The sequence below is a fragment of the Euprymna scolopes genome, chromosome 24, assembly GCF_053919585.1.
Source record: "Euprymna scolopes isolate OS-2025 chromosome 24, ASM5391958v1, whole genome shotgun sequence".
In the NCBI taxonomy this organism is placed as follows: Eukaryota; Metazoa; Mollusca; class Cephalopoda; order Sepiida; family Sepiolidae; genus Euprymna; species Euprymna scolopes.
The window spans coordinates 44,236,613-44,262,667 of NC_136505.1; the positions used below are offsets into that span (position 1 = coordinate 44,236,613).

General features: G+C 31.8%; 1 protein-coding gene across 2 annotated transcripts in view; it reads right to left on the bottom strand.

Moving 5' to 3' along the window:
* LOC145246682 (GTPase-activating protein skywalker-like) overlaps positions 1-26,055 on the bottom strand; it is a 109,433-nt gene that overhangs the window by 34,589 nt on the left and 48,789 nt on the right. Inside the window, exons 4-7 of one of the 2 annotated variants that reach the window (XM_080108402.1) lie at positions 15,741-15,831; positions 14,332-14,423; positions 5,666-5,878; positions 2,854-2,931 (exon numbers count right to left, since the gene is read on the bottom strand). In XM_080108402.1, coding sequence (XP_079964528.1) covers positions 2,854-2,931; positions 5,666-5,878; positions 14,332-14,423; positions 15,741-15,831 — 474 coding nt within the window. The remainder of the gene's footprint in view (positions 1-2,853; positions 2,932-5,665; positions 5,879-14,331; positions 14,424-15,740; positions 15,832-26,055) is intronic. The other variant, XM_080108403.1, reaches the window with a different exon arrangement.

Sequence of the window (26,055 nt, forward strand, 5' to 3'; positions counted from 1 at the left end):
ATTAAACCTATTGCATACAAATCTTTATGAAGTAGTACTCATCATGGAATGAAGATGTCATATTCCGAAAAATCATGTAAATTGATCAAGTAGATTTGTTTTAATATAGGAAAAATCATTTTTAATGATTTTTAGTGATTTTAATAGGAAAATAAACTCATTTCAAAAAAAGTTAATTACAGAAAAATCTTTATGATGTATTTACTCATCACATAGTTTTATGATGCATTTACTTTATGACGCATTTACTTTATGACACATTTACTTTATGACGCATTTACTTTATGATGTATTTACTCATCTTGTAGTCTTATTTTAAGAAAATCAAAATTTATGATTTTTAGCGATTAATGTGAAATCGTTAGCATATCAAGGCTGATCTTAAAAACTTAAATCATTGTCAACATACCCGCGCTTGATTTTTTTTTTTTTTTTGCTTTCTTTAAGATGGCAATGCAACGCAGCTCCTTTTTTCTTACTAAGAAAATCAAATTTTAAGAGTAAATATGTATTTATAAATAAAACATGTTTTGGTGCTTATACAAATAAAGGGAACAGGTGAACATTGCAGTTCCAAATGAATTAACAGAAAAACTCTTTGATATACATATCAGGTAAAAATATGTATCAGAGTTTCTTTAGTCACAATTCAAAAATCACTTTCCAAGTAAAAACACTCTGATGTATCAAAAATATGTATCCTTATTCTGGGTCTGGCTGAAATACATATCCTCACCAAAAATTGGAAAAAAAAAAAAACAACTGATCAAGTATAATATCACCCAGAACTTTTATTTAAATATAAACATTCATTTCCTTGATCTGCCATTGATAGGAGTGGAAGTACTGGAAGTTGTTGTAAAGCAGGGGAGATAAGTCGGTCTTTCATTTGAGCAGATAAAGATGAACAACATAATACGATCAAACTACAATTTATGATAAAATTGCTTTTTACTTAAAATTAATCTATTATTCTATTATTTCTTTTTAAATTTTTGTTATGGATACTCATTTCTGCATGTAAGTACATCCAAAGTGTTTTACTTGAAACACGATTCTTAATTGTAAAGAAGTGCATAAGTATCTACAATAAAAACAGGAAAAATTATCAAGTACAATTCTTATTAAAAATATTTTGCCAATCTGTCATTGATAAGAGTGTAAATGCCCATAAAGCAAGGGGAGATAAATCCGTTTGTCATTTAACCAAGTAATAATGAACGGTGGATCGGCAAAATACGAAAACTTACTTTTTATCTTTAATCAAAATACTACAGAGTAATTTTTTCCTAATTTTTGGTGAGGATACTCATTTTTGCATGATATGCAAGTATAGCAAAGAGTTTAAGAGAATTTATAATAATACAAAAAAAAAATGAATAAGGTAAAAATAAAATAAGTCATATTGAATACCAACACAAGCCCTGTATTAAGTTAAATTATAGAATAGATTTTAAACCAAAAAGGATTAATTTCCAATTTCTGCAGAATTTGCTCATTTTACAATAGCCATATTATGCATGTTTGAAAGTTGAACAAGTCTGATGAAGGTTATTTCCCGAAATATAACAATACAAATTCTCCACCTGATCACATTGATGTAATAAGAACACAATACATGTAAAATATTGAAAAACAAAACTATATGGTTATAGTCAGCTAACATACTTCCTAAGTTCCAGTATAGTTCTACAGGAATCAGCGACAAGGCAAATCAGTTCCTTCAATTTTACTGTTCTCTAGTATTTCTATTGTGAAATCATTTATTGAAATAAAATATAAGAAAAGGTCTTATTGAAAAGTATTCAATAAAAATTAATAAAATTATACAGATAATAACAGCATTAGTCTTTTTTTTCACTTTTAATAACAAAATTAAAAATAAAAAGTTTTATTTTATTTGAAATTTTATAAGAAATATGTTTATGAAATTATGAAAATAAGTTTTTTTAATTTTCAAGAATAAAAGTTTTTTTTATTTGAATTTATATAATAAATATATGTTTACAGAGGTATAAAAAAAATTTAAAACATAATAATAAAAAAAATGTATTCAATAGGTAATATTCCCAAAATAGATTTTTAAAATATTTTTAAAAGGGTTTTCAATTGTTTAAAAAAATTTTTTTTTAAATAGAATGCAAACAGTTATTTCTATAATTCTTGAAAAAAAAAAAAAAAAAAAACTAATTTAAATAATTCTTAATTAAAATAAGACCAAAATAAATTTTTAATGATTATTAAATAAAAAAATAAAAATTGGAAGAATACATGCATGCACAGGGGAGATATAGACGTGAGAGAAAAAAAGCAAAGGAACTGACTTGCCTTGTCTGGAAGCATTATGTCAGAAGTTAGGAAATATGTTGGTTGACTATAACCAAATATATATATATATATATATATATATATATATATACACATGTGTATTGTATTAATAAAGGTGAATCGGTATAGCATGTTCCACCATAATATATTAAATTTGCTTCAGTTTGTGTCTTTTTGTGTCATCTGCAGTGTATTGCCTACTTTAATCTTCAATTTCTTTAAAAAGATTTACTTAGAATGCAAGAATTTACCTGTACTCAATACTATATAAGCACTAATGTTTTTCTTGAAGACGTACTAAATATAGAATGTCTGAAAAAAAAAAAAAATCAACCATTTACAATGTCGATTCATCTGGAAAATAAAGAGCATCACTGATTCATTGACCAAATAAAATACAAAACACAACGAAGGAGAAAGGATTGAACCCACTGAGGCATGCACATCTGGAACGACCAGATTTACAACAACAGATCTTGTGAAGACAACAACATGCAGATGTAAACAATGGCAAGAAGTACTCACATCCTCCTGAGTAAGAGAGTGACAGTCTATGGTCGGCAGCGTAACCATGCCAACAGACATAGACCGTCGATTTCGAGTCTGCTTGCAGAAAAGATAAGGAGTTCTTACTTAGTCAAAAGAAACAGATTTGCAGGGATTTTTTTTTTTTTCAGAAGAAGAAATGGAGGCAAGAAATAGTTTTAGATAAACAAACAAATACATAATTTGAAAAAAAAAATATCTATAAAAAATAATTTATGGTAGACAAGTTTAGTAAAAGCAATTTTTAAAGAAGAAATGTTAGTAGACAAGTCTAGAAAAAGCGACATCAAAAAGGGAATTTGGTAGTGTTAAAAAAGATATCTTTGAAATGAGAATTTGGTAGAGAAGCCTAAAAAAGCAATCTTTAAAAAGAGAAATTGGAAGAAAAGTCTAAAAACTAAGAAAGGCAATCCTTTAAAAAAAGGTCATTTATGGTAGACAAGCAATCTTTTAAAAAAAGGTCATTCATGGTAGACAAGCAATCTTTTAAAAAAATGTCATTTATGGTAGACAAGCAATCTTTTAAAAAAAGGTCATTTATGGTAGACAAGCAATCTTTTAAAAATAGTCATTTATGGTAGACAAGCAATCTTTTAAAAATAGTCATTTATGGTAGACAAGCAATCTTTGAAAAATAGTCATTTATGGTAGACAAACAATCTTTTAAAAATAGTCATTTATGGTAGACAAGCAATCTTTTAAAAATAGTCATTTATGGTAGACAAGCAATCTTTTAAAGTTGTCATTTATGGTAGACAAGTATAGAAAAAGCAATATTTGATTTATTTAATCATTTATTTGATTATTAAAGTAATATTTCATTTATATAATATATATTTATGATCATTCCATTGTTTTTCCCCACCCCCCACTATGTCATGGCTTCATTCACAAATCGCTGCATTATTTACAATATGTTTAAGCTTATTTTAACCTTAAAATCGATTTTAACAATTCTCCCTATTTAAATCTATCCAAGTTTAAAAAAGATCAAGTAGTTACCACCCATAACATTGTAAGCAGCATGATAGAACGATTAGTAGGAAAAACTTTCACATTAAATAAACTGGTTATTTTTTTTACATCTATATTTTGAATCACATTCATCGTTGCTTTATTGAAATACAAGCATGAATTAATAGTGAAAATTAATTTTAGAAAAAAACTCTTTAAAACAAAATAACTGCAATCTTTTTATTTGCATCATATTCTTTCAATATATGCATCGAATATTTTATTCTTTAAGAAAACTTCTAAGAATTTCGGAAAGGCTATTCATTCACCTCCCCTCCAATAATGATAATGTTTTCTGACAATAGTGGCTAAACAGCGGATGTCTGCTGACCATAGAAGTCATAGAGAAAATGTCTGATCATAGCTGCCAGAGAGCAAATGTCTGCTGACAAGCAAATGTCTGCTGACAAGCAAATGTCAGCTAACCATAGTGGTGAGACGGCAGATGTTTGCTCACCATAGTGGCCAGACAGTGGATGCCTAATAACCATAGTGGCCAGACAGTGGATGCCTAATAACCATAGTGGCCAGACAGTAGATGTCTATTAACCATAGTGGCCAGGCAGTAGATGTCTATTAACCATAGTGGCCAGACAATAGATGTCTGGTAATCATAGTGGCCAGATAGAAGATGTTTGCTGACCACAGTGGCCAGATAGAAGATGTTTGCTGACCACAGTGGCCAGATAGAAGATGTTTGCTGACCACAGTGGCCAGATAGAAGATGTTTGCTGACCACAGTGGCCAGATAGAAGATGTTTGCTGACCACAGTGGCCAGATAGAAGATGTTTGCTGACCACAGTGGCCAGATAGAAGATGTTTGCTGACCACAGTGGCCAGATAGAAGATGTTTGCTGACCACAGTGGCCAGATAGAAGATGTTTGCTGACCACAGTGGCCAGATAGAAGATGTTTGCTGACCACAGTGGCCAGATAGAAGATGTTTGCTGACCACAGTGGCCAGATAGAAGATGTTTGCTGACCACAGTGGCCAGATAGAAGATGTTTGCTGACCACAGTGGCCAGATAGAAGATGTTTGCTGACCACAGTGGCCAGATAGAAGATGTTTGCTGACAACAGTGGCCAGATAGAAGATGTTTGCTGACAACAGTGGCCAGATAGAAGATGTTTGCTGACCACAGTGGCCAGATAGAAGATGTTTGCTGACCACAGTGGCCAGATAGAAGATGTTTGCTGACCACAGTGGCCAGATAGAAGATGTTTGCTGACCACAGTGGCCAGATAGAAGATGTTTGCTGACCACAGTGGCCAGATAGAAGATGTTTGCTGACCACAGTGGCCAGATATCAGATGTTTGCTTACCATAGTCGCCAGATATCAGATGTTTGCTTACCATAGTCGCCAGATAGCAGATGTTTGCTGACCACAGTGGCTAGATAGCGGATGTTTGCTGACCATAGTGGCCAAACAGCAAATGTTTTATAACATGGACTACAAATAGTAAATTAATTTTATTTTTTATTAAAATTCTATTTGATTATTTTCAATAATTTTTGCCGTGCAGTAATATTTTTAAACAATAATTATATCCACAATTTTTCTTGTTAATTAATTTTGAATGATCCAATTTTACTAGAGTTTCAATAAAAATAAGCAGCAAAAGTTGTGTTTCGATATTATTTGAAGAGATTTTTTAAATATTAGAAAAAAATAAATGCTATTAAAATTTTAAATTGCTCCATTGTATATACCGAATTTGGGACACTGATCAATTAATCAAAGCTAGAAAACAAAATCAAGAATATTAAACTTGCCGATTCCATATTGAGGACAGCTGACGATGTTGATTGGATTAAAGGTCCAGCGCCAGCTTTAGAGGTACTTTGGCCCTCATTTGCTTCACCCCCTAAAGACCAACTTGATGGGGATGTTGTCAAATTTTTGGTCCGACTGTTAATGACCATTTCATTTTTCACATTAAGTTTTCTTAATTCCTTCCTTGTAAGGCCACGAACACCAAACGCCATCTGAAATTGGTTGCAAAAGATGAAGTTATAAACTTGAAACAAAAACTTTTAATGTACAAAAAAAAAAAAAAAAGAAAACCAGGTTTTTATTTGTACATAATAATTTATAGAAGACAATACAATGCAGCGGCAAAACAGATAGGCACAAACTGAAACAAATTAAGACATAGTGGTGGTATAAGCTATAAAGATTCACATTTTTATTAATACAATACAGTAGAACCCCGCGATACAGCATTAAAAATCTGTAACAAAATACAATGCAGTATATGATACACATGTATATAATCGAATAACATTATAAATAACACTGTAAGTTGGGCAAATACCGTAACCAGGTTGGTTGGTTGTTTTTGTTTAACGGCATTATCAACCCTTTTCGGGTTATTTAATGCTGAATCCAAAGATTTAAGAAAAATTTTTTTAATAGAATATATTTGTTGTTTTCATGTCGGTTTCAATTTAACCCATAGTTGGGACCCTAACAGGCACTATCACTCTGGGTCAGAGTGGACCTGGGAGCAATAGTAATTAAAGGGTGGCTCCACACTCCCCAAAGCCCACAAGCTGGGGCTTCACCACTGGATATAGTTTAAGGTCATATCCAGGACCCCCATTGAGGGACTTTTACCCTCTGTAGGGGGGGGGGGTGCAGTCGGCGTATTCTAATGCCCCACCGACAGGGCCAACCGTAACCAGGAGCCAGAAAAACATTGTAATCTGAAAAAAAAAACCATACCCTAGGGCCACCATATCCTGGGGTTCTACTATACATATAGCTTTTGCACTTTTTATTTTTATTTTATTTTTTAATTTTTTTTTGGCTAAACAAGTGCATCTATTAGAGATACATGTTTAGCCAAAGAAATAATTTATATATATACAGTAGAACTCCGGAATACAGCATTAAAAATTAGTAACAAAATACAGTACAATATATAATACACATGTATATAATTAAATAACATGAAAATAACACTGTAAGTCAGGGCAAATACCGTAACCAGGGGCCAGAAAAACATTGTATTCCACATTGTAACCTGAAAAAAATGTACCCTAGGGTCGCTGTATCCTTGGGTTCTACTATACATATAACTTTTGCACTTTTTATTTTTTATTTTTATTTTGGCTAAACAAGTGCCTTTTATAGAGACACATGTTTAGCCAAAGAAATAATCTATATCTACAGTAAAATCCCGGGATTTGGCATTACAAATTAGTAACGAAATACAGTACAGTATATAATACACATGTATATAATCAAATAACATTATAAATAAGACCATACAGCAGGGAAAATACTGTAACCAGGGACCGGAAAAACATTGTATTCCACATCGTAATCTGAAAAAAATGTGTCCTGGGGTTCTACAGTATATATGTATATATTTTTTGTTTTATTTATACTTTTGCAATTAGTGAGACAGCACTACTGTCAAAGGAAAAGTAAGACACCTACTTCCTTCTGCTAGTCTGTGGATGACCTTTGGATATAATCGAGAACCCATTTCACCCCCCCCCCCCCCGATCAAGGTAACATGAAGTCATGGAAAGCAGGTGACTGATGTAATACGGAAGCAAATAAATAATTCTGCCCATGGTTTCATTTTTCGTTGTGCTGAGCAGAAGATACCTCTGGGTACAATGGTCAAGACAATCACCCAGTATAGGCACTACTCGGGCAGAAAGAAACTGCAACCTACTCTCTGTACAACTGCAAAGACTCAATGCCTCCATTCAGTCTCAAAGGACAAAGGATACCCCTGTAGGGGCAGTTGCACATGTAATTATGAGGCAAAGGTCGCACAATCTCTAACCACACCTCTCCTGAATCAACACTGTTTGGGTCCAATCGCAAGGAGAAGACCAGGACAACTGGAAACAATGTCGAGATAAGCGGAGAGCACATACAGCACCTGGAAGTCCCAAATGGTCACCCATTTAGTACTGACCAGGCTCAACATTGCTTAACTTTGGTGATCCAGCGGGAACCGGTGTGTTAACGTAATTATGCTGTATTACAACTGCAAAGAAAGCTATGGTAATACACCAGACTCTTTATTCAAGAAACAGCATGAATAGAGTTCTGAATCGGAACACTCCACTTGGTAACGATTACCATGATGGACAGGTAGCACCTGATCATCAAAGAGGACGACAGCGAGAAACATACATTAACAGTCTGAACACCTGGGCAACATCAAAAAATAATGAGCAACAATGAATTCATAAATGCCTTGAAGAAGAGAAATGGATGGAGAGCCGTGGCTGTTAATGCCCATACCAGACAGGATACCACTTGAATGAATGAATTTATACTTTTATAACATTGTATTATATTCTTACTTGCGTCATTATGATCAGATGGAAGTTCTGTATAATATATTATTTTGAGGACATATCCCTTCCTTAGTTCAAATGTGCATAAAGTTGAATACATATTTGATGAAGGGAAAGGTTCCCGAAATATCATATTATACATAATTTCCATCAGGCAACATTGATGCAAGTAAAAATATAATACAATGTCATAATAGTGTTTCTTAAAAAAATACATATATACTTTGTATTAACAAAGGCAAATCTGCATAGCTCATTCCACTGTTATACGTTTTAATTTACTTCAGTTTGTGTCTACCTGTTACACCTATGCATTGTATTGCTTTCTATACATTATTTTTATATACATACTAAACAATGATTCAAGCAAACTACATTAACCTTTTCTGTTTTTATTTCCTGAAATGCATCATTGATTATATAAGAACAGATAAATTTTGATAAGCAAATATAGAATTCATTTTACACATGCAATTTTCAACATTTTCAAGTTGATAAAATAATATTTCATTGAATATTCCATTGGTAAACATAGCTTTATCTAGACTCCATGCAACGAATGTGTAGCAATTTTGGTTTTCTATTCCTCAGAGCTAGAAAGCTGTCTTGGAGTAGTATAAAGAATATGATATTTACAACCAAACATTATTTATCATGCCGACATTTCCTCCGCAGTTGATTAAAATTTCTTAATCTTTTGTGTATTATTTGGATTCTTCAGACTACCGTTTTCTTCTTCAGTGTTAATCGCACAACATTTCAGTTGATGTAATCTCCCTTTTTCAGGTGTGTCCTGTTGAGCTCTGGAATCTTCTTTTTTTTTTTTTTTGCAAGGAACTGTGGCATAGTGGATAAAGTACTTGGTAACATTCAGTCGCAAGTTACACTATTCTGGAGGTTAAAGGTTAAATCCTCAGTATGGGCGACATTAAAAATACAATTGCAAATTACTTAGGACTTCTATCAAGTTATGGCTGACAGAACAACAGCATGCTACTCTAGTGAGTTAAATAAAGGGTTTCATTTGAAATTCTGTGGAGATTCCCAAGTTTGATAGAAAGATTCCTGCATTCGACAGAAAGATTTCTGAGTTCAATAAGTTGAATAAAATCGGAGCTTACATTGATCGATACATTGTGAAAATAATAATCAAGATGAGAACACATTTCTGAATTTTTGAGATGAGGATTAGTTATTCATATTTGGATTCTTTGAACTACTGTTCTCATCTTGAGTGCGATTTTCATAACGTTTTGGTCAATCTAACCTCTGATTTTCTTCAGGTGTATCTTGTCGGACTCGGAGATGTTTCTGTTGAACTCGGGAACTTGGACAGAATTTCAAGCAGAACCCTTTATTTACTTCACAAGGATAGCGTGCTCTTGTTCTGTCAGCCATGACTGAATAGAGGTCCTAAGTAATTCGCAATTGTATTTTTTGGTTACCCGCACTGAGAATTGAACCTTCAACCTTCAGGAGAATATCACTTTTACAATTGATTTTTCCAAGCACTCTAACCGCTGTGTCACAGGTTCGCAATAGTGTGAAAAATGAGAACAGTATTCCAAAGAACTCCAATAATCCTCATCTCAAAAATTCAGAATTTTCTTAGTCACTTTCACGGGGAGAAAGTGTTAACAAATAAATGTGAATGAAAACAACTTTTGCATTGACAAACATTGATAGGCACTGCATATTATTATATTTTTAACAAAACTGAAAACGTAAAAAATGTTTCAACTGCTGAATGATCGTTTTAAAAAAAAGAAAATTGAAAGTTTTTAAAGAAATAAAAAAACATAGTGGAAAAACTCTTGATAGCATTTAACTTCTTTGACAAGAAACAAGTCTTTGAGAAGAAACAAGTCTTTGACAAGAACAAGAACTCAAATAAAATAAGATTCTTGAAAAATACCGATTCCACATAAGCACCAACCAAGTTATATATTTCATATTATTTCAATTCCATTCTTCTCCTCCTGAGTGTTATTCTCACTATGTTTCAGTCGATGTAACTTCCAATCCTCTTCAGGTGTATCTTGTCAAACTTAGAAATCTTTCTGTCAAACTCAGGAATCTGCATAGAATTTCAAAACAGAATCAGGTGTAGCATGTTCTCATTCTGTCAGCCATGACTTGGTAGAAGTCTTAAGTAATTTACATTTGTATTCTTTGTATCTCTGCTCCCCCACCCTCATAAAAGACTAAACCTTCATACACATACACAGATGCATATAAAAAAATATATAAGTATAAAATAAGCTATGGTTACCCCTTGCCAAACTTTCAAAAAAAAAAAAAAACACTCGACTAGCTACAACTACTATAAGCAAGTTCCCCCACTCTCTGTGCTTAAATCTAAACGCAAATTACATGAATAAAGCTTCTTTCTCAGAACTGCCCACCTGTGGAACATTGTTCCATTGTCCTGCTTCCCAACTGAATACACTATGGAAATCTTGAAATCCAATGTAAAAAATTTCTTCTTGATCAGTCTCCATAAATAATCAAATTCTACCCAATTTACACCATTAACAATTACTACGCTACCACCTTACATTCATTAACCCTTATCCTCGAGTAGCCTTCAGGCCTTGATAAGTGGTGACTCCCAAGTAAAAAAAAAAAAAAAAAAAAAAAAAAAAGCTCAAACTTGCATATATAGTACTATGCAGTGAAGAATATTCTATGCTTTTTAGGAATAGGTATCCAGATATTTGCAGGCATGGTATAGGTGTGACGTAAGCAGTTACGGCTATCACAAGAGAAAGCTGAATGTACATAATACAAAGCGAACTAAATCAACTTAACAAACTAAATCTAAAACTTGCTTAGATTTATGCTGATATAGGATTAGTGTTATGGGGTAAGCTGATCTACCTATTCTAGAAATAATGAACTTACCCAGAACTATGAATATAGTTACATATAAACATCAATGTAGCTACGGCCCCAGAATCATGATGAGTACTTTTGTAACATACTTTTTTTTAATAATACCGCTCTGTTTGTCTTGATTATCACCGGCATACTATTAGTTTAGTGTTAGATTAGAGTTAGTTTATATGTAACTATATTCATAGTTCGAAAAGTTCATTATTACAACTTACAAAAAACAGTTTAGTTTGTATTGTATAGATTGGTTAGAATTAAATTTTATGTGACGGGTATGTGTGGAAGCACATGATACCGGTGTGTACATGCTTTCACCAAACACCACTTGAAATATTGGAATGCACTCGCATAAGACATGAGAGTCATTCAGCAGTGACTTTGCAGGTTCTTCTTAGAGCATGTCAGTGTTTATAATTAATTAGTGACGTTATTGTTCAAGTCTGTGTTGGGCCATATTGGCATTATTGTTGGGTTCGTGCAAGCAAACGTTCTGGTCAGTCAAGAGTTTGTTTGCTTTTATTGACAAATCTTAGGATACAAGTGTAATAGCTCCTGTAAAATGGGTGTGCCATTAATTCCTGCCATTTCAGCAGAGACTGTAGAAATGTGATAGCCTTGTATCCATTCAAAAGAAAAACTGAAATGAAAATTCATGCTATTAAAAACCATTTTAAGGCACTCTGGAAGAGTACAAAAATAGCCAAGAGCAGATGTGTCAGCTTTCCCCAGTAGGGGCATGTCAGGCATGATTAGGTAAAAAAAAGAGAGCAGCACTATATGCCTCTGCTAGTCCTTTAATGAATTCATGTTTTCTTAAGGAACCAAAATAAATTATCTCTATATATTTTCTACTATTACAGAAAAGGAACTTTGCGTGTGTGTCTGCAAGTTCGTTCCACATGGACTCAAAAATGGTTGGGTCGATTTTTATGAAATTTCACATGAAGGTATTTTATGCGCTTGACAGTGTTCTTAGACAGGTTTTATATGGGAATGTCTTTGATAAGTATCGATAATTGAAATAATCCGATGAAAGAAAAAACAGACGATTTTGACCAAAATTAGCATCTTACACAGCCTAATATCACAAGTGTATTTGAGAAGTTTTATTACCACACAAACTGAAAGGCCTAACGTATAAAATCAACAGTAGGTTCTTTGATATGACAAGGGTGCATTCGAAATGAATGTTTCTGTTTAGAGAACAAGTGAAGCATGATACTTGACTTTTACATTTTAAACTTTAATGCAAGTCATTATATATAAAATAATTTTATAAAATCAACAGTAGATTCTTTACAGTGCAATGTAAACTGTAATATATTGCGGACTTTGTCACTGCGAAAGGCATGTGAAGCTTCCTCCAGGTACATTGTGATGGATCCCCAATTAGACCAGGCAATCAATCAATTTGATTGATAAATGAGCTATTTCATTGATTTTGATGACAATAAAAATATGGGAGTGTGAAACATTCATTGATCACCATTCAATCCTGGGCAACGTTGGGTTACCCTCCTAATATTAGATAATTACTGATGCCAACTGCTTCTTTTGCTACACAAAATAGATGGAAAAGAAATAAAAAAAATTATGCAAATAAAAAAAAATAATAATAATATATAAAGATTGGTTTAATATATAAAATTTCTGAAAATATAAGGGCATTTGGTTATCTTCCTTGCTTTATTAATTCTTAGTCATATTCCTTTCTATGTTCGCTTCTTTTTTGAATTTGTTAATAATTTGTTTACGAAATAGCCATTTAATTTTTTTTAAAGCCTTGAGAAGGGGCAAGTTCTGCTAAGCTATTCTTGCTCAAGACACACTGTATGAAATAATGCAATGCCTCCCCCCCATGGGAGGAGGGTTAAGAGACTTTCAGATCTCAGATCAGAACAACGCGAACTAAAAATCTGAGTGTACCAGGTTCGAATCCAGTTTATTACACAGAACACACCTGACCTTGTGTCAAAACTCTTGAAGAGGAGGTAAATAAATACTTTGGGTTATCTCCCTTTATTATTCTTAGTGATTCTTGGTTATCTCTCTTTCAGAGTTCTCTTTTCTTTTTTTGGTCCCACTATGGGTTACAGATCTTTCAGATGACATGGCATTCCATCAACCGATATGTTGGGAACTGCTAATTCTAGTCACATGTTGCCTTCCATACTTTGTGATACAGATAAAGAGCGTACAAAATTATTGATAGTGGTTTTGGCTAGACGAGTGTTTTTCGTGAAAGATTGATGAGGGGGGGGGGGCATAGATTGAAGCTCAGACGTGCAGTTGCCATGAAAATAATGATAAAGCAAAGACAGGTTCACAACCTCTCTTCTGTGGGAGATAGGCTGCAGGGAAGAGAAAAGGGCATCCCCCACTAAGCTACAAAGTCTATTTTGAACTCTGTTAAGGCAGGATAAACTGCTTCTAGCAGCTTATCCTGCCCAGATGTGACAACAGTACTCCATCGTTGGCTGTACCTGGATTTTATATAGGTAAAGAATTTCATCAGGAGTGAGATATCTACTGGAGTGGTAGAAGGATCTCACCATTTTTCCAGCGACTTTGGCAATGGATTTGATAGACGTGTTCTATTTCAGGTCAGGAGTAAAGGTTAAGCCCAGAAGCTTGTCAAAATATGAAGCCTCCCCAAGATGAAAGCCATTCATTTCAAATGATACCAGATTGGCATCAGAGCATAGATGGTGTACAGACAGAAGCTTCATTTTAGATGCATTAAAAGTAACTAGCCACCTCTTTCCCCATTGTATCACATGCTCAAGATCAGAGGAGAGAGAATCAGGTCAACTTAATTAAAAAGACAAAATACAAACAAATCTTTGATGTCCATACCTGTCATATAACCAAAGTGTCATATTCCAAAAATCACATAAATTGATCAAGTAGGTTTTAAAAAATAATTTTATGAGGAAGAGAGATGTGGTTTAATCCACCATGTTGTTTTAAATAAAGGGAGACAACTCAATTCGAAATTGCCAAGATCAAAATCAGCCTGATAATGGCTACAATTTACTATTAAAATCAGTAAAATCATTAAAAATGATTTTCTAAATAAAAAATAACTACTTTATCAATATACGTGATTTTTGGAATAAGATAATTACATGACAGGTACATACATTATCAAGATATTTCTGTATTTTTGTTTTTTAATTAGGTTGAACACTGGACTTGCACCAACTATTTCTTTTTACCTTAGTGAATTTATCAACCCTAACTGGTAGCTTATGACAGAACTGTTGAATACTGGCTTGAGGAGAAAGGCCGGTTTGTGGAGATTGTTTAACTGGAAATAAAAAAAATATGAAAGAGATATTAGTTAGAAAAATACAACAAATGGCAGACAAGACTTCATTGTGGACATTAATTATATCACAAGGAATGCTGCAAATATAGTAAAAAAGTAACAGATGTAAAAAGTAACAGAAATGAAATAAAAATAGAATTAAAGAGTAACAGAAATGAAACAAAAAGTAACAGAAATGAAACAAAAAGTAACAGAAATGAAACAAAAAGTAACAGAAATGAAATAAAAAGTAACAGAAATGAAACAAAAAGTAACAGAAATGAAACAAAAAGTAACAGAAATGAAACAAAAAGTAACAGAAATGAAACAAAAAGTAACAGAAATGAAACAAAAAGTAACAGAAATAAAACAAAAAGTAACAGAAATGAAATAGAAATAAAATGTAACAGAAATTAAATAGAAATAAAATGTAACAGAAATCAAATAGAAATAAAAAGTAACAGAAATCAAATAGAAAGAAAATGTAACAGAAATGAAGCTAAAATAGAATTAAAAACTAATAAAAATGAAATTAAAATAGAAATAACAAGTAACAGAAATGAAATAAAATAGAATTAAAAAGTAACAGAAATGAAATAAAAATAGAAAATAAAAAGTAATGAAAATTAAATAAAAAGTAATGAAAATGAAATAAAAAGTAATGAAAATGAAATAAAAAGTAACAATAATAAAAGAAACAGGAAGTAAAAACTACAGATTACAATGATTCATTTTAGAAATTGGAATGCTATGAATACTAAAACAAAAATAATCGTTACCATAATTTCATTATAATAGCGAAATTCGAAAATCCAAATATTGAGTTTCATGTAAAACCAATTATATCTACTTAATTGTAATGTCACAGTAATGAACATATCCAAAAAAAATTTTAAAGTAGAAAATTAATTATTAATTAAAACAATTTTCAAAGATAATCAGCAGAAATTGAGTTTTGCTAAAGAAAAAAATAAACAGAAGAGTTCAACTCTTAACAAGGGAGGTAATTATTTCCTGATAATTTTGAAAATCTTAGGCCAATTTAGCAAAACTAAATTTTTGCTAATTGTCTTTAAAAACTGTTTTCATTAATAATTCATTTTCTACCTTATTGTTTTTCATGATTTTGGGGATATGTTCATTACTGTGACATGAAAATTAAGTATATACCACTGGTTTTACTTCAAATTCAATATTTTGATTTTCGTCAAATTTTTACAACAAAACAAAAAAAAAAAGGTTTTTTAAATAGTATTATAAGAAAAAAAAAATAATAAAATGGACTGGAAGTTTCTAGAATATTTCAAAGATTCTTACCAGCATGTTTTGAAAATAAAATCAGCATTGCTATAACGACCCTGTGCAGCACCTTTACTCCTTCCAAAAGATAACAATCAACCACTCGAACCTAATCAAAAAAAGAGAGATAAGTAAAAATACAAGATTTAAAATGTTACAGGGAGAAAAAAAACATTAAACTAATATTTGATCATTTATTATTTACAGTGAAATGCATTTCTCCAAATAAGTAAAGTCTAATTATAATTAAAACAAATGAAATTTCGAATGGGGACTGAAAGAAATGAATAAGAAATTATAATTCTAATGGAGGCGGAGGTGGGAGAGTAACTCAACTCCATCCATCCATTTATACAAGGGGAGATAATTCAACTCATCTGTACATCATGTTCTATAAATTAAGATTTTGTCCGTTCATCCATCACAATTTATTTTAAACATAATAAATGCACTGCAAAATTTTTCTTCTTTTGAAATATCAAATATCTTAAATAGTTCTAATGGAGAATCTATATATTAATAGGATATCGTGTGTTATTTATTTATTTATTTTGTGTCATGCTTACATCCGAGTGACTGCCGTTTGATTGTTATGGACTTCCATTTCTTGTAATAAATAATTTTACCAAAGAATTCTTCATAAGTTTTGGTTTCGGTTAAAGCTGATGGCACTCCAGTAATCTATTTTTTCATAAATAATTTTATCAAGAATTCTTCATAAGTTTTGGTTTTAATTATAGCTGAAAGAACTCGAGTTATATATATATAGACTTGTTTGTAATATACTGGATTTTACTGGGTTTATATAATTCAGTAAATCTTCATATGCCAATAAATTTTAAGCCAAAAAGAGATGACTTAAATTGTAAGCTACAAAATTATCATATTTCATAATTGAGCATTTATATACTGTATTAACAAAATCAAGACTTCAAAAAAAAGAATTGATAGCAACCAGAAGTGTGTTTCATTGTTAGTTACAATTGTTTCAAGACTAATTGGACAAATTCAAACATTATGACGTTTGAAAATTTTCACATAACCAGCCTCTCTTGAGACTTATTGAATAAAAACACTTTAACAAGGGAAATGTCTTTACATATTGTTCTATTGTTAAAGTGTTTTTTATTCAATAAGTCTGAAGAGGGGCTGGTTATGTGACAATTTTCAAACGCATGAATGTTTGAATTCGTCCAATTAGTCTTGAAACAATTGTAACTAATAATGAAATACACTTTTGGTTGTTATCAATTCTTTTTTTGAAGTCTTGGTTTTGTTAATACAGTATATATATATATATATATATATATATATATATATATATATATATATATATATAAGCGAGATAAGACACTGATAGAATTCAGATGAAAATCCTGATAGATATTACTTGAAGTAATACTTTCAAGGAGATCCTAGCCAAAACGGAAAAGCGCAATATTTAATAATAGAGCAATATATAAATTTAGTGGTTTAATTTTAAATTCTGAAAAAAACAACATATAGAGGCATATATTCGATTTAAGAATTTATTGCTTGATAAAAGGAATATATAGAAGGGGTTATTTTAATTTCCTTAATTCATGGATTTTCAACAATGGCTCATATCATCAGAGGAAATGAAATGCAGTTAGCAAAATGTTCAGCTGCGAGTGGACGCTATTTTGCTTTTCAGCACAATTATTGAAACTAGTTTTATAGTAGTTGTGGATAATTATATGGAGAAAGTTGTACGAAAAGAAGTTGATACAACCTGGGTAGTCTATTATCGGAAGGAGTCCAGTGTCATTCAGGGTTACAAATCCAGGTGGGCAGAAAATAGGCCCATGGGAGAAAGTAATATTCCCATATAGAGAAAGCTTACTGCTCCTTCTTGATATTTCAAAAAGTATACCGGGCAGTCTTGTTCGATTGTGTGTTATTTGCTTTGGTCCAAATGCTTTCTCAATGTTGACAAAGTATATCCGAAATTGGGTGGATATACCATTCCATTGTAATTATCCCCATGAGTGATAGAATTTGAGCATTGAATTAAGTGTGCAATGGACCTCGGAATCAATAGTATAGTTATCAAAATACTAAAGATGGCAAAATAATCCAGGTGATGACATTAGGAAAGATAGTTCTTATCTTGTTTATATTGGATCAAGGAGGCTTTTTAGAGGAGGGAAAGAGGAAGTGGGGTGAGGTAGGGACGATAAAGAGAGAGGAGGAGGGTTAAGGTTGAACAAGCATACAGGTTCTTAATGGAGTATTTTCGGCGGGGAAGGGGTAATTGCGTTTTAGTATTCTTTAAAAGGGTTGAACTCTTGATTTCAAGTTCAAGTGGGAAATGGATATTCTTGTGACTTTCAATGTGGGGTGTGTGTGGTAGGGGGTGGGTGTGCTGTTTTTGCTGTGGGGATGGGTGAGCTGATGAGGTGGAGATAGAAATGTCTCATGGTGTGAAAATCTGGAATGTATGGAGAGTTACTTAAATAAGTGAGTTTAAGGTTGGCTTATTTTAATTCTGAGTGTATAATTCAAAGGTGACTTGGTTAGTTGAGATAAGTCAGTTAAATACGTTTGTTGTCGTAGTTTGACCTAGTTTAAATGTATGTTTAAACTTTATTTAAAATACATATATATCTGTTTGGAGGCGATCTATGGATGAGATATCTGTTTGGATGTGATCTATGGAGGAGGTCCATTGCACACTTAATTCAATGCTCAAATTCTATCAATCATGGGGATAATTACTATGGAATGGTATATCCACCCAATTTCGGATATACTTTGTCAACATTGAGAAAGCATTTGGACCAAAGCAAATAACACACAATCAACGCAATAACAAACAAGACTGCCCGGTATACTTTTTGAAATATCAAGAAGGAGCAGTAAGCTTTCGCTATATGAAAATATCACTTTCTCCCATGGGCCTATTTTCTGCTCACCTGGATTTGTAACCCTGAATGACATTGGACTCCTTCCGATAATGGACTACCCAGGTTGTATCAACTTCTTTTCATACAATTTTCTTCTTATAATTATCCACAACAACTCAAAAAAACTAGTTTCAATAATTGTGCTGAAAAGCAAAATAGCGTCCACTCGCAGCTGAACATTTTGCTAACTGCATTTCATTTCCTCTGATGATATGAGCCATTGTTGAAAATCCATGAATTAAGGAAATTAAAATAACCCCTTCTATATATTCCTTTGTCAAGCAATAAATTCTTAAATCGAATACATGCCTCTATATGTTTTTTTCAGAATTTAAAATTAAACCACTAAATTTATTTATTTATATATATATATATTTATATATATATATATATATATGAAAAAAAATATGTTTTTATATATATATATATAAGTTTTGGTTTCAGTTTCGATTCAAGTTGAACCCAAGTCATATGGATAAATGTATATTTTTTTTTTTTAATCTCAACTTTATAATGTATAAAAATCGATAGAACATTAACTCTATAATAATATATACAAAATCTGCAAGAATTAAAATATCATATTAAGTGTATTTTATGCTGAGCATCTCTGCTAGCTTAGATAAATACTTTTGCAGTTTTAACAAAAGAGCTACAATAATACCTTTTCTCCACTTTAAAAAAAACGACCCTGGTGTCTAACTCTGTCCCGTGGGGAGGCATAGTAAATAGGTACAATAATATCAGAGCATTTCCATTTATACTGAACATTTACAGAATGGTAACATCAATATATTACATATGAATGTGTCCCCTGTGGAATTTCCACAGGTCCCGCTAGTATTGCACAAATACTGAATAACAATTTCTTCATAAATAAAATGGATGTCATGAACAGAAATTGAAACTTTAAGATCTTCAGGCTGAGGTCTACCAACTGACCCATTCGGACTTTCTAATAAATAAGGCTTAAAACATAAGCATAAAATAATTATAGCTTTGGCATAACGTCATAGATTTAAGATTTACGTTACCTCTCAGAACTTGAATTGAAATAGAAGTCATAATAAAAAATAAATAAATAAATGGTTAAACTTTATTAGTGAGCATTGGAAATTATTTTAAGTCTGATATTAGGTTCTCAAGTTATACCTAAAAAAAAGTCAGATTACAATTTCAAAAAAATTGTGAGTATAACAATCACAGTGAGAACAGGAGTCCAAATAAGCCAAACAATCAATCCTCATGTGTATTATTATTCATCGGACTACTGTTCTCATATTGAATGTGATTTTCACAACGTTTCGGTCGATATAACCTCCGGCCTTCTTCAGATGTATCTTGTCGGACTCGAGAATGTTTCTGTCGAACTCGAAAATTTGGACAGAATTTCGAGCGGAGCCTTTATTTACTTCATGGAGGTAGCATGCTCTTGTTCCGTCAGCCATGACTGGATAGAGGTCCTAATTCAAAAACGTCAATCAATCCTCATCTCAAAATATTTTACAACATAAAAAGAGTTTATTTTTATTTGTTTCTGCTTTCCATGAATACTGAATGGAAAACTTCCAATAATTTGAGATTCATTTTAAAATCTCATCTAAAAGTTCTAAATACTGTCAATACGATCAATTCTTTATACGAAATCATAAAATTAATCAATAGTATTGCTTTCAAATATTTACATTCTAGACATGTAAATTTTTCCAGTTAAAACATTTTGGTGTTTATTATATCAAATTGCTGTTGCCCTTCTTTATATTTTATTTTGCTTCTCTTGTCAGCATATATTATTCTGCGGCAGTGTCACGTTCATTGGCCAGGTCATATATGCCGCATGTCAGAATCAAGACTCCCAAAACAGCTCTTATGATAAGCTCTTCAAAGGAAGAAAAAACTGTATGAGCACAGAGGAAATGGTTCAAGGATAGTTTGAAGGTGTCCCTCAAACAGTTTAGCTTGTATTCCAACTCGTGAGAAAACCTAGGCCAAAATAGATGTTCCTGGCATATTAGGAGCCACAATTATCACCATTTTATTTTGCATCTTACATTTGAAAACTTGTAGCTTTTTTTTTTAATATATGTGAAATTTATATGAAAACTAGCAGGCTCCCGGGCATTGTCCATTTGTAAGATACGCTTAAATATAATTTAATTCATGCAGATTATGTATTTATTATTATAGAGACAATTCTCTATCAATTATTATATTGGACCAATTATATAATGGTGAGATCAATACTAAAAATAAAAAAGATACATGTATGACTTGGATGCCATTAGCTAAAATTTAAACCAAAAACATGCAACTCTCAACCCTGAGCCTCTGAGCCATCCCAATTGCATATAAATATAAATTCACCTGTCACTCCTTTTTTTAAAAGATGGAATCGCCCAATCTTTGAAGACAATTTACAAGCAAACAATAAAAATAAAAAAATAATAGAAAAATCATAAAACTGTAAGAATTAAAACTGAATTTGATAAAAAAAAAAAAAAAAAAAACTTAGATTTGTATCTACATTAAAACTTTAATTTTTTTTTCTTCATTTTTTCATTCTTTATTTTCAATTTATTTATGTAGATACAATTCTAAAAGTTTATCAAGGTAAGGGTTTGTATTACTGTACACATAGATTCGAAAAAGTTGTCAAAAAACAAATATATAACAAATAAATGTTATCAAAGGCAAGATAAGTTACTTTTCTACATAACTGGATATATTTTTCATGTTTTTATTCAATATAACATGCTTATTCAGCTCGAGAAACATACAGTGTTTACCGATGTATTGGAAAATTCAAAATGGCGCCTCACTCCCTCTTTAACACGGTAAGTTTGGGAAAAGGTGTCATAAATAAAAAACTAGACAAAATACTATTAAAAACCCGCTGAATATATGTCAACCTATGTCACGGTAACACATATTGAGCGAGTTTTTAACAGTATTTTATCCAGATTTTTATTTATAACACCTTTTCCCAAATTTACCGTGTTAAAGAGAGAGTCAGACGCCATTTTGAATTTTCCAATACATCAGTAAACACTGCATGTTTTTCGAGCTGAATAAACATGTTACATTGAATAAAAACACGAAAAATATATCCAGTTTGGTAGAAAAGTAACTTATCTTGCCTTTGATAACATTTATTTGTTATATATTTGTTTTTTGACAACTTCTTCGAATCTATGTGTACAGTAGTACAAACCCCAAGGTAATTTTTAAATCTTACAGTTTTGTGATAATTCTAGTTTTATTTTATCATCATTGATATTATTTTATACATATTGTGTCTTTCCTTTTTTCCTGTTTCTTTTCTCTATTCAGTACACACTCTGCTCTCCCTCCCATTTTTTACGTCTTCTTCACATATATTAAAGGCTGTTATCTTTTTTATTCTGAATGACCTCCTGATAAATTCTTTTGTGCTTGTAAATTTCTCAATGATTTTCATAACAGACTAAACTTTTGTATAAGCCAAATCGTCTGAACAGGTCTCTAATTACTGGTAAATGAAGGACTAAAACCTGCTCATGATTGTGTAACAACATATTGCTTATGTAAATACAAATATAAAGTGTATATATATATATATATATATATATATATATATATATATATATATATATCAGAAAATAGGTGTATATATATATATATATATATATATATATATATATATATATATACATATATATATATATACACAGCTATTTTCTGATCATATATCTAGCTATACTCCTATAAATTCGTGTTCCTTTGCTATGCATTGCTACTCATATTAAAAACCCTCTTTCCTATTTATTTAAAAAGAAAATACACTTTTCTTATATATGGGTCATAGAATTGAATTCATCTGCAAAAGATCTAGCTATTTTGCATATTCTTTTAAACATTCATTTTAATTAATTCCCTATTAGTTTTTCTCGGTTTTCTTATGGGATGATCATTTATGGGATGACTATTACATGTAATTATATTCATGCAGATATTCTACATGATTTATACTTGCATAATATTTGTGTAAAAAGTTTACAGGACACACAATATTGTTTCCATATATATTTATGTATACGTATATATTTTTTGTTTAATCTATCAATCTATTTATCTGTCTACAATTCCATACACAATAACTGTCAATTATTAATCTACAGACTCACAATTTGATATACAGTGTACTGAGATTTGGAAAAATCTATGTGATAGGTTTTTGGACAGAAATTTGTCTGCTAAGGGGTCAAAATTCAACGATTTGACCTTTGAGAACTCTACCAAACTCCTCCGGTAATTTTGGGTCTAAACACTTGACATTTTAGATATAGATTCCTTGGACATTGATCTAATTAAATAACTTGATTAAAGCCCTAAACAATAAATGTTAAGGGGTCATAATAGGGGTCAAATTTTTTAAAAATTTGACTTTTTTTTTTTTGCTCAACATACACCTCCAAACACCCGGGTAACGCCAGGCTGAAATGCTAGTATATATATGATCAAGAAAATAGGTGTATATATATATATATATATATATATATATATATATTTGATCAGAAAATAGGTATATATATATATATATACTAGCTGTACCCTGCCACGCGTTGCTGTGGCTCAAATTGGCGCAATGGAAAAAGTTCCAAAATGAGAAAAAGCATGTTTCTTATAGGTTTAAATTTCCACAGTTTTTGTTGTTCCATTTTCTTAGCTGATATAGAGATTTTCCGGTTTGGTGACTCTTGAATATGTAATATAAATTGTCCATGTGAAAAAACAGTCAGTGTGTAACTGTAAGGCCCACAATTGTAAAGATTGTTCCCTGCGCTTTGTTGATGGTTATTGCAAATGACAATAAAATTGGAAAGTGCAATTTGCTAAAGTGTAATGATGTATCCGGTGGAATCACAGGAATGCATGGAATGAAGATATATTCATCTGTGAAAGGTCCTGTTAAGATTGTTGTTTCTATGATATTGTTTGTTAATTTTTTTTTTTACTGCAAACTATGTGTCATTGCGAAGCTTGGATTGGTTTATATTTCACAACATGATAATTAGTACACCAAATTTCAGTTGCAATACATGCGGTGGCATCCCTGGCAAATATAACTGTTGGATAATTAACCACTTTATCTGCTTTCACAACAGTGTCTATGGATTTGTATTTGACTACCTCACTTGGAATTTTACATTTAATTATAGCATTAAGTTCATGGGCATCTTTGTATTGACCTGCAAGAATAGCTCATTCACTCAGTCAAATGGAATTCTTATAATTTGAATATATGCAAAAACCTTTTAAACTAACTATTCTTTTGATGAAATAAAATTACAGAAATTACAGAAGTTAAAAGTCAAAGAATTTTGCCCTTAACTCTGATCATCTGGCACTTTTTCGTACCCAATTTCCCACAAGTGATGCAAAAGTTTTTGTGCGGATCGAACAGTCTGCAACTGTACATGCATATTTTGAGTTAAGTTTAATGCCTTCACATGGAACAAAAAAGTAGAGTATTTGAGGCAAGCATTTATTTCATCTGCTGGTGTTGATTGAAGAATAACAGGTAACATTTGTCTGAAATCTCCTGCAAGCAATATTACTGCATTCCCAAATGGTCTGACATTGCCACGCAAATCTTGCAAGGATCAACCAAGAGCCTCAAGTGATTTTTTGCGTACCATTGTGCATTCATCCTAAACAATAAGTTTGCATTTTTGCAATATTTTTCCCCATATTGGATGTTTTGGAGATGTCGAACATGAGATTTTTGAAAAATTGAATGTTTTAAAGTAGAATAAATAATTCTTCTACTTGGCAGCAAGGTCGCAGGTATTCCTCATGCAGCAAGGGCTAAGGCTATGTCATTTTGTTACCAAATGGCTGCCAAAATCAATTTAATTAGAAAGGTTTTACCAATTACTTATGGTACTGTTCAAGGTAGCAGTAATTTCCAAATAACTTCTATTCTCACAGTCAGTAAATTAGGTGACTAAAATAGGATTTATCCATGTTTTGACAATGCCTTATTCACTGTAATTAATTTAGGAGACTAAAATAGGATGAGGGATTAGAGATGGACAGATAGAGAGGAAGATATATAGATAGAAAAGAGACAGTGAGAGGAAAATAGAGAAAGAGAAGGAGATAGAAAGATAAAGGGATTGATAGATAAACAGAGAGAGGGGGAGAGAAACAGAGAGGGATGAAACAGAGGAAAGGAGAGAGATAGAGGGAGTTAGAGAGAGAAAGGGGCTCAAAGAGAGATGGAGAGGGTGATATAGAGAGAAAGATAGATTGAGAGAGGGAAAGGGAGAGATGGATTGAGAGAGATATTGAGAGAGGGGGAGGGAAACAGAAGGTGAACTACACTTCACCGTTTTTTCCTCGTTCAGTAGAGAAGAAATCTTTCGAGACTGAGGCAATTTTAATGTTTTGTTATTATCCAGAGTACCCCTTTTTTTTGGGGGGGGGGGCTAGATTTTCTTCGCATTAGAAACCAACCGGGTTATCTGTACTTTCACTTAACAAATTAATAAAAGAAAAACATTGTAAAATTTGAATTTAACAGGAAAATACTATTTTAAAAAATAGCACGGTAACATAAGTACATAAGTGCCACTTTAGGTACTCCTTGGGCGTTGAGTTCCATGGCGACCATCATAATTAATTAATGGTCGCTCCCTTAGCCCCCCCCCCCAGTCAAGGCTAATGCATGCGCACGTAACATTTTTTTATTTACTGACGTTGGCTTAGTAACTAAACGATTTATTGATAATTTCGTAACCCTTAAACGCATGCCGGAAGATTTAAATTGGTTCATTATTGTTGTAATGAAAAACAAAAAAGTTTCATTCAACACAAAACCAAAAACACATATTAATGATAAATGATTTATTAATCTATTCATTGAAATTTACTAATTTTTAAATAAAAAAGTAAAAAAAAAAAGTTAATAAAAAATAGTTGCTTATGTGCGCATAAAAAACTTGTTTATTTTTTAGATTAGGTCCACCTTATAATCACCCCCCCCCAACCTCCTCATCTTAAGAACAGCTTCCGGAATAAACACCACTTTTGGAGGGGGGGGGGCTATTTGCAAAATTTAACTGATATTTGTTGTCAGCATATCCACCCGAAAATACTATTAAAAAAAAAAAAAAAAAGGAGGGGTTCAGTGCCCGTGGCAGAGAAGTAGATTTATTTATCAATAAAAGTTGCGGAGAAGTAAATTTATTTATCAATAAAAGTCGTCATTTAAAAAAGAAAATTGTGGAGGTGGACCTAAATGTTTTGTTTTCGCACTATTTAACAATTTGTTAATCCGCGCATGTAAATTTAAAAATATTTGTAAAAGTGAGAAGTTATCAGTAAATGATTTAGTTTTGTTTTTTTTTTTTAATTTATTTATT